The following is a 14236-nucleotide window of genomic DNA, read 5'->3' as shown; positions in this document are numbered from 1 at the left end:
CAAAGATTCTGCGTTTGTGTGTGTGTGTGTAACGGTGTCCTCTCATGACAGTCTGAACAGTAAATGAGGAAATCAAAGGCATTCTTCTGCTGCTGATGTGACGTCACGCTGGAGCACCGCGACATGTTGTGACTCATACGAAGAATTCAGAACACTGAGCAGCATCATCATCATCAGCCCACTTCCTGTATTCGTCTTCCACCCTTTTCTTTTTAGTGCATTCTCACACTCTTATGTGAGATGAGTATTTTGAGGTTGAGCAAGCGTGCACTGAAAAAAGGAACTGTTGAGAAAAAGCACTAATGTATCACGCTTGGTCTTTAAAGTCCCTGTGAAATCAGAATGAATATGAATATGTTAGTCTTCGTGCTGTCTATAAGCTAGTGAGCTCCAAAACGATGACAAAAATGACTTCTATCTTCGCATGTAAAAGATATAAGCGGTCAAAAGTTACATTCTCTCAATTTTGCCAATAAGGATCAATGATTTGATGACATCATTCTGCACTTCCGGTTTTCTGTCCAATCAAGCGCTGTCTAGAATCTGAAGAGACCCGCACCCTACATTATTAGTCTCTGAAGCTGCGGCTGTAACCGTTTTATAGGGAATAATCAGATGGTGCACTATATAGTGGATAGGGAACGATCAGACGGTGCACTATATAGTGGATAGGGAACAATCAAATGGTGCACTATATAGGGGATAGGGAAAGATCAGACGGTGCACTATATAGTGGATAGGGAACGATCAGACGGTGCACTATATAGTGGATAGGGAACGATCAGACGGTGCACTATATAGTGGATAGGGAACGATCAGACGGTGCACTATATAGTGGATAGGGAACAATCAAATGGTGCACTATAGTGGATAGGGAACGATCAGACGGTGAACTATATAGTGGATAGGGAACGATCAGACGGTGCACTATATAGTGGATAGGGAACGATCAGATGGTGCACTATATAGGGGATAGAGAACTATCAGACAGTGCACTATATAGGGCATAGGAAACAATCCGATGGTGCACTATATAGGGGGTAGGAAACGATCAGACGGTGCACTATATAGGGCATTGGGAACAATCTGATGGTGCACTATATAGGGGATAGGGAACGATCAGACGGTGCATTATATAGGGGATACGGAACGATCAGACAGTGCACTATTTAGGGCATAGGAAACGATCAGACAGTGGACTATATAGGGGATAGGGAACAATCAGACGGTGCACTATATAGGGGATAGGGAACAATCAGACGGTGCACTATATAGGGCATAGGAAACGATCAGACGGTGCACTATATAGGGCATAGGAAACGATCAGACGGTGCGCTATGTAGGGGATGGGGAACAATCAGACGGTGCACTATATAGAGGATAGGGAACGATCAGAGGGTGCACTATATAGAGGATAGGGAACGATCAGAGGGTGCACTATATAGGGCATAGGAAACGATCAGACGGTGCACTATATAGGGCATAGGAAACGATCAGACATTGCACTTTATAGGGGATAGCAAACGATCAGACCGTGCACTATATATGTGATAGGGAACGATCAGGCGGTGCACTATATAGGGCATGGGGAACGATCAGACATTGCACTATATAGGGGATAGGGAACGATCAGACGGTGCACTATGTAGAGGGATAGGGAACGATCAGACGGTGCACTATATAGGGGATAGGGAACGATCAGACGGTGCACTATATAGGGGATAGGGAACGATCAGACGGTGCACTATATAGGGGATAGGGAACGATCAGACGGTGCACTATATAGGGGATAGGGAACGATCAGACGGTGCACTATATAGGGGATTGGGAACGATCAGACGGTGCACTATATAGGGCATGGGGAACGATCAGACATTGCACTATATAGGGGATAGGAAACGATTAGACGGTGCACTATATAGGGAACGATCAGACAGTGCACTATATAGGGGATAGGGAACGATCAGACAGTGCGCTATATAGGGGATAGCAAACGATCAGACAGTGCACTATATAGGGGATAGGGAACGATCAGACAGTGCGCTATATAGGGGATAGCAAACGATCAGACAGTGCACTATATATGTGATAGGGAACGATCAGACAGTGCACTATATATGTGATAGGGAACGATCAGCCATTGCACTATATAGGGGATAGGAAACAATCAGACGGTGCACTATATAGGGCATAGGAAATGATCAGACGGTGCACTATATAGGGCATAGGAAACGATCAGACGGTGCACTATATAGGGGATAGGGAACGATCAGACAGTGCACTATATAGGGGATAGGGAATGATCAGACAGTGCACTATATAGGGGATAGGGAATGATCAGACAGTGCACTATATAGGGGATAGGGAATGATCAGACAGTGCACTATATAGGGGATAGGGAATGATCAGACAGTGCACTATATAGGGGATAGGGAATGATCAGACAGTTCACTATATAGGGGATAGGGAATGATCAGACAGTTCACTATATAGGGGATAGGGAATGATCAGACAGTGCACTATATAGGGGATAGGGAATGATCAGACAGTGCACTATATAGGGGATAGGGAATGATCAGACAGTGCACTATATAGGGGATAGGGAATGATCAGAAAGTGCACTATATAGGGGATAGGGAATGATCAGACAGTGGACTATATAGGGGATAGGGAATGATCAGACAGTGCACTATATAGGGGATAGGGAACGATCAGACAGTGCACTATATAGGGGATAGGGAACGATCAGACAGTGCACTATATAGGGGATAGGGAATGATCAGACAGTGCACTATATAGGGGATATGGAATGATCAGACAGTGCACTATATTGTGGATAGGGAACGATCAGACCGTGCACTATATAGGGGATAGGGAACGATCAGACCGTGCACTATATAGGGGATAGGGAATGATCAGACAGTGCACTATATAGGGGATAGGGAATGATCAGACAGTGCACTATATAGGGGATAGGGAATGATCAGACAGTGCACTATATAGTGGATAGGGAACGATCAGACAGTGCACTATATAGGGGATAGGGAATGATCAGACAGTGCACTATATAGTGGATAGGGAACGATCAGACCGTGCACTATATAGAGGATAGGGAATGATCAGACAGTGCACTATATAGTGGATAGGGAACGATCAGACCGTGCACTATATAGGGGATAGGGAATGATCAGACAGTGCCCTTGTATTCTGCGTTCACAGTTCAATTAGATGCAATTAGAGTTGTGATACATTGCATGGTTGCATTAAAAGTTCAGATCATCTCATCTCTCTCTCTATTAGGGATGGCTCGATACCACAATTTTGGCTTCGGTACGGTACCACAATCTAATACCGAAGTACCGATATTAAATCGATACCACAAGGTCTGATATTAGCGCGGGTATATTGCACGCGAATGAGAACAATTATGCAAGTTTTGAGTTTATAAAGTGGGAAATTACCACAAATGTTTATTAGTAAATTAATCAGCGAAGCTTATCACATCAAATCAGTCATTTGAAAACTTTCTTGTGAGAAATAATTTCAGCAAAAATCTCTCAAAATTAGCAAATTGCTTCTGGTTTCAAAAGACATCGCACTACACTAAAGCAATCTGCATAATCCGATTCAACATTTCACGCTCGTCTCGGGACGGATAACGGAAATCATTTGAACACGCAAGAGATTTTATAGCATTTCGTAATAACAGTTACAGGAGATATGAGCTCATACGACACACACACACACATACACACACGCCTGTCACTTAGTCACGCTCGCACATTACACATTAAGTTTCCTTAAACAGTCAAATGCACAGAATGATGTACAAATGTCCGTCTTTAGTGAGTATTCACATAAACACAGTCGGCGGTGTCTAACGCGAATGTAAACAGTGCAATAGTATGCGTGCAAATATAATGAGATCTAAATGTCATTGGTTGAAACGAACGCTGGAGATTGTGATATTTGATCTTATGTTAGGCTGTGTGTGTGCGTTGATCAGTGTTAAAAAAACTAAAATGTCTAAATGAGATGGTTTGAATGATCCACTGACCTGTCGATCTCTTAAGAAGTCCTAAAGTCAGGATAGTGACAGATGCTTCTTGGCTAGGTTTGATGGTTCTTCATCAGTTTGCAAAGTCATTACAAATGTCACTTCTACTCCTCTCTTTATTCATTCGTTTTGGGCATCTTGAGTGAGATTCAACTGCTTTATCCATTTTGCCCGTCTATGTTGTTGTCACATTTGCCGGTTGTTTCGGGTCAGTTGGGGTAGCGCACTGCCATCTAGCGGTGAACTTCGGAAAAGCAGCATATACCGAAATGTGCCAAATCATGATATCGTACCGTTTTAAATAAAATATATACCGGTATTTTTCCAGTACCGGTATATCGCGCATCCCTACTCTCTATATCTCTATCTCTCTTGCAGGCGTCAGAGGAATCCTCCTTACGGGCCCTGGAGAGTCTTATGACTGAGTTTTTTCACAGCTGCACCACCAATGACCGCAAGAGAGAGATTGGTGAGCATATGCCTGACACTGGCCTTCACACCCTTATCATTTCCTGATTTTCAGAGTCATTCTTTGTGCTGTTATGATCCGAATAGGCTGTCACTTGTTCATATCAATAGATGTTTCTCTTCTGAAGTGGAAGTATACCGAAATGTTATTATGATCGCCTACATTCACTTCAGTGATGCACATTCGGTGTTCTGCATATTGTCAAGTGTGACAAGTGACGACAAGTGAACAAGTTTCTGTCTTTGTGTAGCACCTACTGCTCTGCAGATCCATATGAAGAAGCCCAGTGTTCGAAACCAGCAGCTACATTTTTATTTCGAACAGGATACTTGACAATTTCATACTGTTTTTATTTCAGCACCATTTATTGAATAAAAGCCTTTACCAGTGTTGCCAACTATTTTCAAAGAAAAGTAGCTAAAGCCTACCCAAAAAGTTAAGTGCTGCTAGATTACGTCATGTGTCCGTTAGCATATCTGTGACGCCACCCTGCTGCGTTCAATGGCAAAGGGTTGTAATAGCAGGGGGAAAGCAAGACCTCGTGCTTGTGCGACAGTACTGGCGACATTTGGAAATTCACTGAGGTTTTTCCAAAAAGTTGCTAGTTTGATGCTAGGCATTTTTACGTAAAACGTTACGTTTAAATAGCTTTTTATTAATGTAATTTTGTGTTTGAGCAAGAAAAAGGTCTGCAAAGCTATAAAGCACAACGTCACTCCAGAGAAAGTTATTCTCTATATGAGTGCACTGTTTCTGAACTCCCTGAAGCCGGTGTAGTCTTGAGTTTTCTTCTGGGGACAAACACGTCACAATTTAAATACCTCATTTAAATAACTGCACAAGGCATATACAAAATAAAGATGCATGATCTGGTTGAGTTAAGTAGTGTGTTATCTTTTCCAAACCATGCACGAAGCGCTTGACCAATCACAACGCACTAATCCATCCGACCAATCAGAGCATGTTGTGCTTTTCAGAAGGAGGGGCTTCATAAAGACTGGAACTAAACAGAATGTTACTGACAGACTGAGAAGAGAGAAGCTGCAACAATGTCAAATATAGGGAAACATTTTTTTTATAAAGGGCACAATAAGTAAAATATATTCATGACAAGTGCAAAAAACAAAATGTTATTGTAATATAAAAGAGAGGTACTGCAACAATAGCCCCTTTCACACAGCAGCCCGGTAAATTACTTGAGTTCTGTCCTGTCTTTTTTCTGGCAAGATACTGTTCAAACAGGGTTGTATTCCAGAAAGCAAGGTTAACTTACTGTCACAAATTCCTTGAACTCTCGGTTGATTAACCCAAAACTTGCTTGCTTGAGGTATGCTGGTACCAGAAACATGTCCGTGAGTAAGTTCAGCCAACTCAGAGTATGTTCCTGGTTAACACCCAAGACATTCTTAACAAAGCGAGGGATCGATGATTCACCATGGAAACGGATGCTAAGAAAGAGCGTGACATTCTCCTTCCTCCTCTTCTTTTGTTTAAAGGGTTAGTTCACCCAAAAATAAAAATTCTGTCATTAATTACTTACCCTAATGTTTTTCGACAACCGTAAGACCTCCATTCATCTTCAGAACACAAATGAAGATATTTGTGTTGAAAGCCGATGGCTCAGAAAGGCCTTCATTGACACCAATGTCATTTCCTCTCTTAAGACCCATAAAGGCACTAAAGACGTCATTACAAAGCCCATCTCACTACAGTGCCTCTACAATCATTTTATGAAGCCACAAGAATAGTTTTTGTGCGTAAAAACAACAAAATAACGACTAATTTAGTATTGTATATTATGTAACTGAAACAAATTTAGTTTATTAATTATGTAACAGACATCTGAATACCTCTTAATCAAAATAACCCTGGAATGTTACCTGCTTTGGTTATGTTCAGAGAGTGAGTTGCCATGGTTACTAACATGCCTTGAAAGTTGAGGTTATCCGCCAACTTACTCTAAAACATACCCAGTATGTCACATAACCTGCTTTCTGGAATACCCCCCTGGGCCTAAGAGGATGATCACACAGAACGCCATTTTTCTCTTAAAAAGGAGATGGAGATTATCACTCATATATATACATATATATATTAGCACGCAATAATACATGCAGAGCCACAGTGGTGATGAATGGAAAAGAAGGCAGGATGTCGAGCGCAAGACGCGGTGCAATGGTCAGTTGTCGGTCTAGCACATGTTTACATAGAAAAACAATTAAAAGCAGCAAAGCTTTATGATTGGCCCAATTAATTTTTTGTGTGTGTTTAAATTCAAACTTGGATACCAATTCTATTTTAGACCCCAAGGCTTTGCAAAATGCCATAACAAGTCCCCCTTAAATGTAGCCTAGAAATCTAGACGTACCCTAGCGGCAGCAAATTTAATCTGCCCGCAAGTGTCGTCTAGGAACTCTCAATACCCTTCTGAGCTGTGTTCCTCAAAATCTGGACGGCCCAATCACATCGTGTATAGAGTCTGTGGGCGGGGCCATAATGATGACGGCTGAGTTGCGTTTGCGAAGCTTCTAGTAAACACAGAAACTGGCGAACGGCGGTCTTTCGAATCAGCTCTGACCGTGACTGAAGTCATTCTTAAAAAGGGAAGATGTGTTTGGAGTTTAGCCGACCGGATACGGCGAATGTTTAATCTATCAACAAGCTCTGTTTCACCTTCATTGGTGCAGCGCTATCCTATCGTGTGAAGAGGGAGTTTGAAAGACAACCGTTTATCCCGCCCCTCAGATTGAGTCCTGTCAATGGTGAGTTTCCAGACCAAACATCTTGATGTGGGTCTGGCTTGTCAGGCTACCTTAAATGTACTGCAGTACAAAAACAGCCTCTAAGGCTTACAGAAGGCTGTAAAAGGGGGCTTTTGTTGGTTCTGTGACATTGCTTATGCTCCTTTATTGTAAGTTGCTTTGGATAAAAGTGTCTGCTAAATAAAATGGAAAATGCTCTATAAACTAACCCTTTTGATGCAGCAAAGCTTGTAAAATAAAAATAAATAATCATGCGACCCCTATAAGGTGAGGAATGTGTCTAATAACTGTTATGTTTTGTTGGTGGAGACCACATTCATGACATTTAAACAGTCTAATAACGAATTACGTAAAATGCTTGGTATTTGTCTTTGTTTGGGTGCATTTGGCCAGATATTTAATCCAAATCCTGTGGCAAAACACGCTTTGAAACTCAGGACATGTAGTTCATTGTATGGGCAATGTACATTTCTCAGCAGTGATTTTTTTTTGTAGAAAATAACCCTTTGTGAAACTGGTCAAGCCAAATAGACGGCCTGTAAACGAGACCCAGAATAAGTCACGCATTGCACCGGAAATGTTCAGTTGCAAAGTCCAGATGGTATCTTAAAAGCTCAACACATGATAGCTCATGTTATATTGGTTTACTTTTTAGTGAATGTATTATTGATTTTCTCTTATGAACAATCCACCCAAATATGACGACGTCCCTTTGGAATGGCTTGATTTATGTTAATGTTGGTTTAGGAAGTCAAGTATACTTAGCCTACATCTGTACAATCTTTTAAGCTCTTTCACACCATGTTTTCAGACAAAACCATATGTTAAAAAACTACCGGAACAGATGCTGTTTCACAGTTCCCAATTGTCACATGAAGTGTTTTTTTTTAAAAATGTTGTCATAATGAGACTGGCATATTTGATGGAGTGAACATAGTGCTGGTAATGTCAGTGTTAAGGGTTCACTTCCAAGGGAACACAACACGCATTGAGAGTAATAAAGTTATTGTTAAGTAGCTTTTACGACTAACTAACATGCTGTAGTTTGAACTCTTCTGGTTTTTGAAATGCTCATCTATGTAGGTGTGCAACAAAGCAATGTTTTATTTTTCATGCAAATATGCAAAACTCTGCTTACAAGGAGCTTTTTTTTAACTTTGAAGTGAAGAGCTTCAATTGTGGGACCAGCCTTCATGCATGCTTTACGGAAGAGGTTCCTTATGTGTCTGTGTGAAAATGTCTTGTATAAGCCCTTTTCATTGCTTTTGATATCAATGCTTATGTGCTCATAATTGAAGGAAGTTTCTGTTGAGTGTTTGTTTGATGTTAATGGCAACAAACCAAAGTAAATCATTTTAGCGACTTCCATGGCTTGCTTTGTTTCATTTAAGTAAGAATGCTTTTTTTGTATTGACTGTTTTGTGGTGTTGTTTATTGCAGAAGAGCTGCTGAACAGCTTTGCGGGGCAGCCTGGCTCATGGAGGCACTGCCTCTACTTCCTCTCTAACAGCAGAAATGAATATGTCATGATGTACAGCCTTACTGTGTTTGAGGTAAAATTAACCCTTCATTTCTTTTCTTTTTTTTCCATCATATTTTTTATGGGGCAGTCGTGGCTTAGTTTAGAGAGTCAGACTAGTAACTCGAAGGTTGCGGGTTTGATTCTCAATACCGCCAGGAAATGACTGAGGTGCTCTTTGACCAAGATACCTACTCACTGCTCCTAATGTGTGTGTCCTAACTTAGATACATTCTGAGTATGGGTTACCCTCACATGTCACTTTCACTTTATCTTATGTAGGTTAACTTTATGAAAGTCCATGATCAGGTTAAACACTAATATTCAAAGGTTTGGAGTAAATTTGAGTTTGTTTGCTGCATTTATGGGACTTATTTAGAATATTACTTATGAGAATATTTTAATTAATCATGCGAGGTGATTTACTAAGATTTTCGCTCGTCAATTTTTTTGTGTCTGTGCAATTATTTACCTCCCAAAAAAACACATCTTAAATCAGATGCTAATGGTTAGCTTGAGGTTGGTTATTATGGAAATGATCCGTCTGCGTCTGTGATCTTTAATTTGCACGTCATCAGTAGATCATGCACAGAACTGTTTACTTCCATCTGCGCTTTTATGGAATTACGCTCTCGACTCCCCAAGTGTACCACATAGTAGCATTTATTTGAACTTTATATATTTTTATTCTGTTTTTAATTAAAAAAAAAAAGTTTCCTTCGAGGATTTATTTAACTTTAAGAGGAATTGGATTGATGATAATATTGCCATGCAAATAAACACCCCATTTTCTTTCAATTTCATTGAAATATGACCTTGATTTATTTGTGCAATTCATCCTAAAATAATATATGCAACTACGGGTATTGTCCGCTGTGTTTAAGATATGAGATGTGACAATACAGTTTGTCTGTCCTTCTCTGCAGAACCTTGTGAACAAGATGTGGGTTGGTGTTGCCAGTGAGGACAAAGCAGAACTTCGTAGCTGCTTGCCCAAGCTTCTGCTATCCCAGCATGCACTGTTGCCTTTCTTCATTAGAAACAAACTCTGCAAAGTCATCGTTGACATTGGACGCCAGGACTGGCCCATGTTCTACCATGACTTCTTTAGCAACACGTTACAGGTAGCTGTTGTTATTTATTATTTACTGCTGTTACTATTAAATGATATTCAACTGAACTGGCTCCATCTTTGTGTTTTTTTGTTGTAGTTAGTTCAGTCGCCGTCTCTAGCGCCGCTGGGTTTGGTTCTGCTTAAGATGACCTCAGAAGAGCTGGTCTGTCCCAGAGAAGACTTGAGTGTTGCTCGTAAAGAGGAGCTGAAGAAACTCCTGCTGGATCAGATACCCACCGTATTGAACCTTCTGACTGGTGAGACACTCTTATTAATTGAATGTTTATGTGGTTGTAAGTATTCGTTAAACTAGAAACTGTATCATTCAATCGGGCCTGCAGTTTCATTTTTAACTCTTGACTCTCTTTTACTTGCAGGCATTCTGGAGACAGTGTGGGACAAACACAGTGTTACAGTCACCACTCCCCCTCCTTCCCCTACGTCAAGAGAGTCAGGTAAGCTTCTGCTTTGGCCCGTCATTGGGCCACTTAAAAAAAATTGTTCTACATCAGTGGGTGCAATTAGTGCTTAAACAGTAACGCTTATTCAGTGATCAATAACTTGAATTAATGTTTAACTATTAGAAACTATTGAAAAAAAATCTATATAAATCGATAATGGGAATTAAGAAAACATTTTATAGATGTACTTTATGTATGTTAAATATATACTATATACACTATATTCAAAAGTATAAAAGTATTGGGACAATCCAATCACGTCCATGGCTGCAGGTGTATAAGCTCAAGCACCTAGGCATGTACACGCTTCTACAAAAACCTTTGTGAAAATATGGGTCGCTCTCAAGAGCTCAGTGTATTCAAGCATGGTACCGTGATAGGTTGCCACCTGTGCAATAAGTCCATTTGTGAAATTCCCTCACTACACATTCCTTGGCCAACTGTTAGTGGTATTATAACAAAATGGAAGCAATTGGGATGAACGGAAACAGAACATAAGGCCACGTAAAATCACAGTGACGTTAGTGCGCAGAAGTTGCCAACTTTCTCAAGTTGCCAAGACCTCCAAACTTCATGTGGCTTTCAGATGAGCTCAAGAACAGTGCGCAGAGAGCTTCATGGAAGGGTTTCCATGGCTGAGCAGCTGCATCCAAGCCTTACATCACCAAGTACAATGCAAAGGGTCGGATACGGTGGTGTGAAGCACACCGCCACTGGACTCTAGAGCATTGGAGACGTATTCTCTGGAGTGATCAATCACGCTTCTCTGTCTGGCAATCCGATGGACGAGTCTGGGTTTGGCTGTTGCCAGGAAGAACGGTATTTACCTGAGTGCATTGTGCCAATTGTAAAGTTTGGTGGAGGGAGGATTATGGTGTTTGTGTTGTTTTTCAGAAGTTGGACTTGGCCTCTTAGTATGGTGAAGCATAAAGAGTTATTTTTAATGGAACTAAGACAATTTCATGCTCCCAACTTTGTGGGAACAGTTTGGGGATGGCCCCTTCCTGTTCCAACATGACTGTGCACAAGTGCACAAAGCAAGGTCCATAAAGACATGGATGAGTGAGTTTGATGTGGAGGAACTTGACTGTCCTTAATCCGATAGAACACCTTTGGGGTGAATTAGAGTGGACACTGTCATCCAGACCTTCTCCCAACATCAGTGCCTTGCCTCACAAATGCGCTTCTAGAAGAATGGTCAAAACTTCCCATAAACACACTCCTAAACCTTGTGGAAAGCCTTCCCAGAAGAGCTGAAGCTGTAATATCTGCAAAGGGTGGGCCAACTCCATTTTAAACCCTATGGATTAAGAATGGGATGTCATTAAAGTTCATGTGCATGTAAAGGCAGGCGCCCCTAAACTTTTGGCAATATAGTGTGTATATGTGACTTGAGAGGGCCTTCATGCCTAATTTGTGACTAGAAATCTCATATTTATGATAATTCAGATAGCATGTTAAGGCGGCATTGCTCAAAGTTGAATCATCTACAATACTGGAGAAAGCACTTTTCCAAAAGGGATTAACAAAATGTGGGTCATTTAACAAAACCAATGGCCATGTGGGTCATCAACCAATACTGATAACCACAAAACAGTCTGTCACTAGTTAAAACTTGCCAGTAAATGATTGTTGTATTAATTGTTTTTTTTGTGTCATTTTCTGTAGGCGTTTTAGGGGGCAACAGCACACAGATGATCCTGGAAGCTGAAAGTGCCGCTCTGTGTCTACTAGCGCTGGAATGTTTGGCTCATCTCTTTAGCTGGATTCCTCTCTCCACTTCTATCACTCCATCCCTCCTCGCTTCTATTTTTCATTTTGCTCGCTTTGGATGCCAGCAGCCAATAAAAACGAAACCTCTGCCCGCTTCGAACGGAGACTCTGCCCCTGGAAATCTCCCAGCCAATGGCGGTGGTGGACACGGCAGGACTGGTCAGATGGTGGGACAGTCCGATCGTGCCAGGCTGGGCGTCATGGCCATGAACTGTATTAACGAGTTAATGTGCAAGAACTGCGTCCCTGTGGACTTTGAGGAGTTTCTCCTACGCATGTTTCAACAGACATTCTACCTACTTCAAAAACTCACAAATACACAATCCCACACCAACACACACACTATCAAAAGCAGATTGCAAGAATTAGATGAAAGGTAAGAGAGAGATGCATTTGCTTCAAACATTTAACTCATTGATGCTGCTGCTTTTTAACCCTCTCCGTCTGTCTGTCTGTCTCTCTCAGCTATGTGGAAAAGTTCACAGATTTCCTCAGGCTTTTTGTTAGTGTTCATCTGCGGAGGATTGAATCTAACGCCCAGTTTCCTCTAGTGGAATTTCTAGCTTTGCTCTTCAAATACACCTTTAACCAGGTAAAACTCCTTCATTTAATGTTCCTGAAAGCGCCAACTCTAACATACCATGTCTAATGATATTTCATTTTCCTGTCCTTTGATTTACCGAAAACTTTCCTTGTTTCCTTTTTGATTAACCACATTTTTAATATTATTTTCTTGGTTAAATTTGAATTTCTGTTGACTAGACTAGAAGATGCTTTTACTTTTCCCAACGGCTTCATCCGTAATGTCATGTTCAGTATTAAAGCGTTATCATGACTATTAAAGGGGTCATAAATTCACATTTTCCCTTGATCCTTTGACATATAAAAAGTTCATTCTACTACAAAAACATCCTTTAAGTTTCAGATCTCAACTTCCTTGTTCACTAAAAATAACATTACCTTCCAAAGGATCCTAATGCTAGGAAAGTGCTTATTTATTTTCCTCTCTCTGAATGTCTTGGTAAGCATTATTAGTTTGTTCGGTACATTTCACTCGTTATTCTCTGTTGAATTTCGACGCAGGCTTTGCAAACAGACTTTTATTGTATGATATTGACCTGACAGTATTGTAACAACATGTAACTAGATGATAATTCTAATCCCTGATCTGTGATCAGTGATTTCTGGTATGATTCATGTAAAGTCAGACTATACATGAATTCTCAAAAATCTTTATTGCTGTTTATGCATCAGTAAATCAAGCCTGTGACTAAACAGTCAACTCTAATAACTCTCCCTTTATAATTGCTGGAGCTGTTAATCACTTCAGTTCAACATGAGTGACCAAGTTCTGCATTTTTGCCAAAACTTTTGTTATAATCAGAGACTGTCCACACTGCTCAATGATTCTCTTATTTCCATCATCTTTGCTCTGTGTTGGTTATTACTTTGAAAAAATCTGTGAGAGTGTAGAAACATGACCGTGATTGGCTACAATGCTCAGCGCTTCAACCTTTTATACGGCAGGAGCTGAAGTACTCTAACTAATCGTGACATGTTAATCTCAGCAGATAAAAAAGGAGTTCCACATTTAAGGCTTATTTCAAATCTACATCTATTAACCAGTCATGGCAGTGGGCGTTTACATTCAAGTCTTAAAGTAGTTTCTCCCCTATGGTAACACATCTGAGTAAAACGGGCAAGAACCAATGTAGGGCCCGAGACATGATTTTTTCCATGGGGAATGATTGAATGGTTCTGGTTTGGTAGATCACGTATAACTGCCCTCATACAAGTTAACACATCATCAGAGAAGAGAAGATTAGCTTCAATAGAGAGGGGACGTTTTTTGTTATTTATTTAAAGATGTTTGATACATGTTCAGTAAAACAGGAAAGAGCACCAAATCCCTAATGCTAGGTTTCTTTTCATTTATCTTGATGTGAAAGTGGCAAAGTTAGTTAGTAAGTAGCACACACTCTCTCTCACTCTCTCACACACACACACACACACACACACACACACACACACACACACACACACACACACACACACACACACACACAATGCAAACCGTAGCC

At 40.7% G+C, this 14236-nt stretch overlaps 1 protein-coding gene across 1 annotated transcript in view; it reads left to right on the top strand.

Annotated features, from left to right (window-relative positions):
* Positions 1 to 14236, top strand: part of xpo6 (exportin 6) — a 31851-nt gene that overhangs the window by 870 nt on the left and 16745 nt on the right. Inside the window, exons 2-8 of the mRNA XM_067422546.1 lie at positions 4436 to 4526; positions 8729 to 8841; positions 9734 to 9931; positions 10019 to 10178; positions 10299 to 10376; positions 12051 to 12531; positions 12621 to 12747. Coding sequence (XP_067278647.1) covers positions 4436 to 4526; positions 8729 to 8841; positions 9734 to 9931; positions 10019 to 10178; positions 10299 to 10376; positions 12051 to 12531; positions 12621 to 12747 — 1248 coding nt within the window. The remainder of the gene's footprint in view (positions 1 to 4435; positions 4527 to 8728; positions 8842 to 9733; positions 9932 to 10018; positions 10179 to 10298; positions 10377 to 12050; positions 12532 to 12620; positions 12748 to 14236) is intronic.

This window comes from Pseudorasbora parva, chromosome 2 (assembly GCF_024679245.1).
Source record: "Pseudorasbora parva isolate DD20220531a chromosome 2, ASM2467924v1, whole genome shotgun sequence".
In the NCBI taxonomy this organism is placed as follows: Eukaryota; Metazoa; Chordata; class Actinopteri; order Cypriniformes; family Gobionidae; genus Pseudorasbora; species Pseudorasbora parva.
Note: the sequence above shows the minus strand (reverse complement) of the source record. Positions and strands in the feature narration are given on the sequence as shown.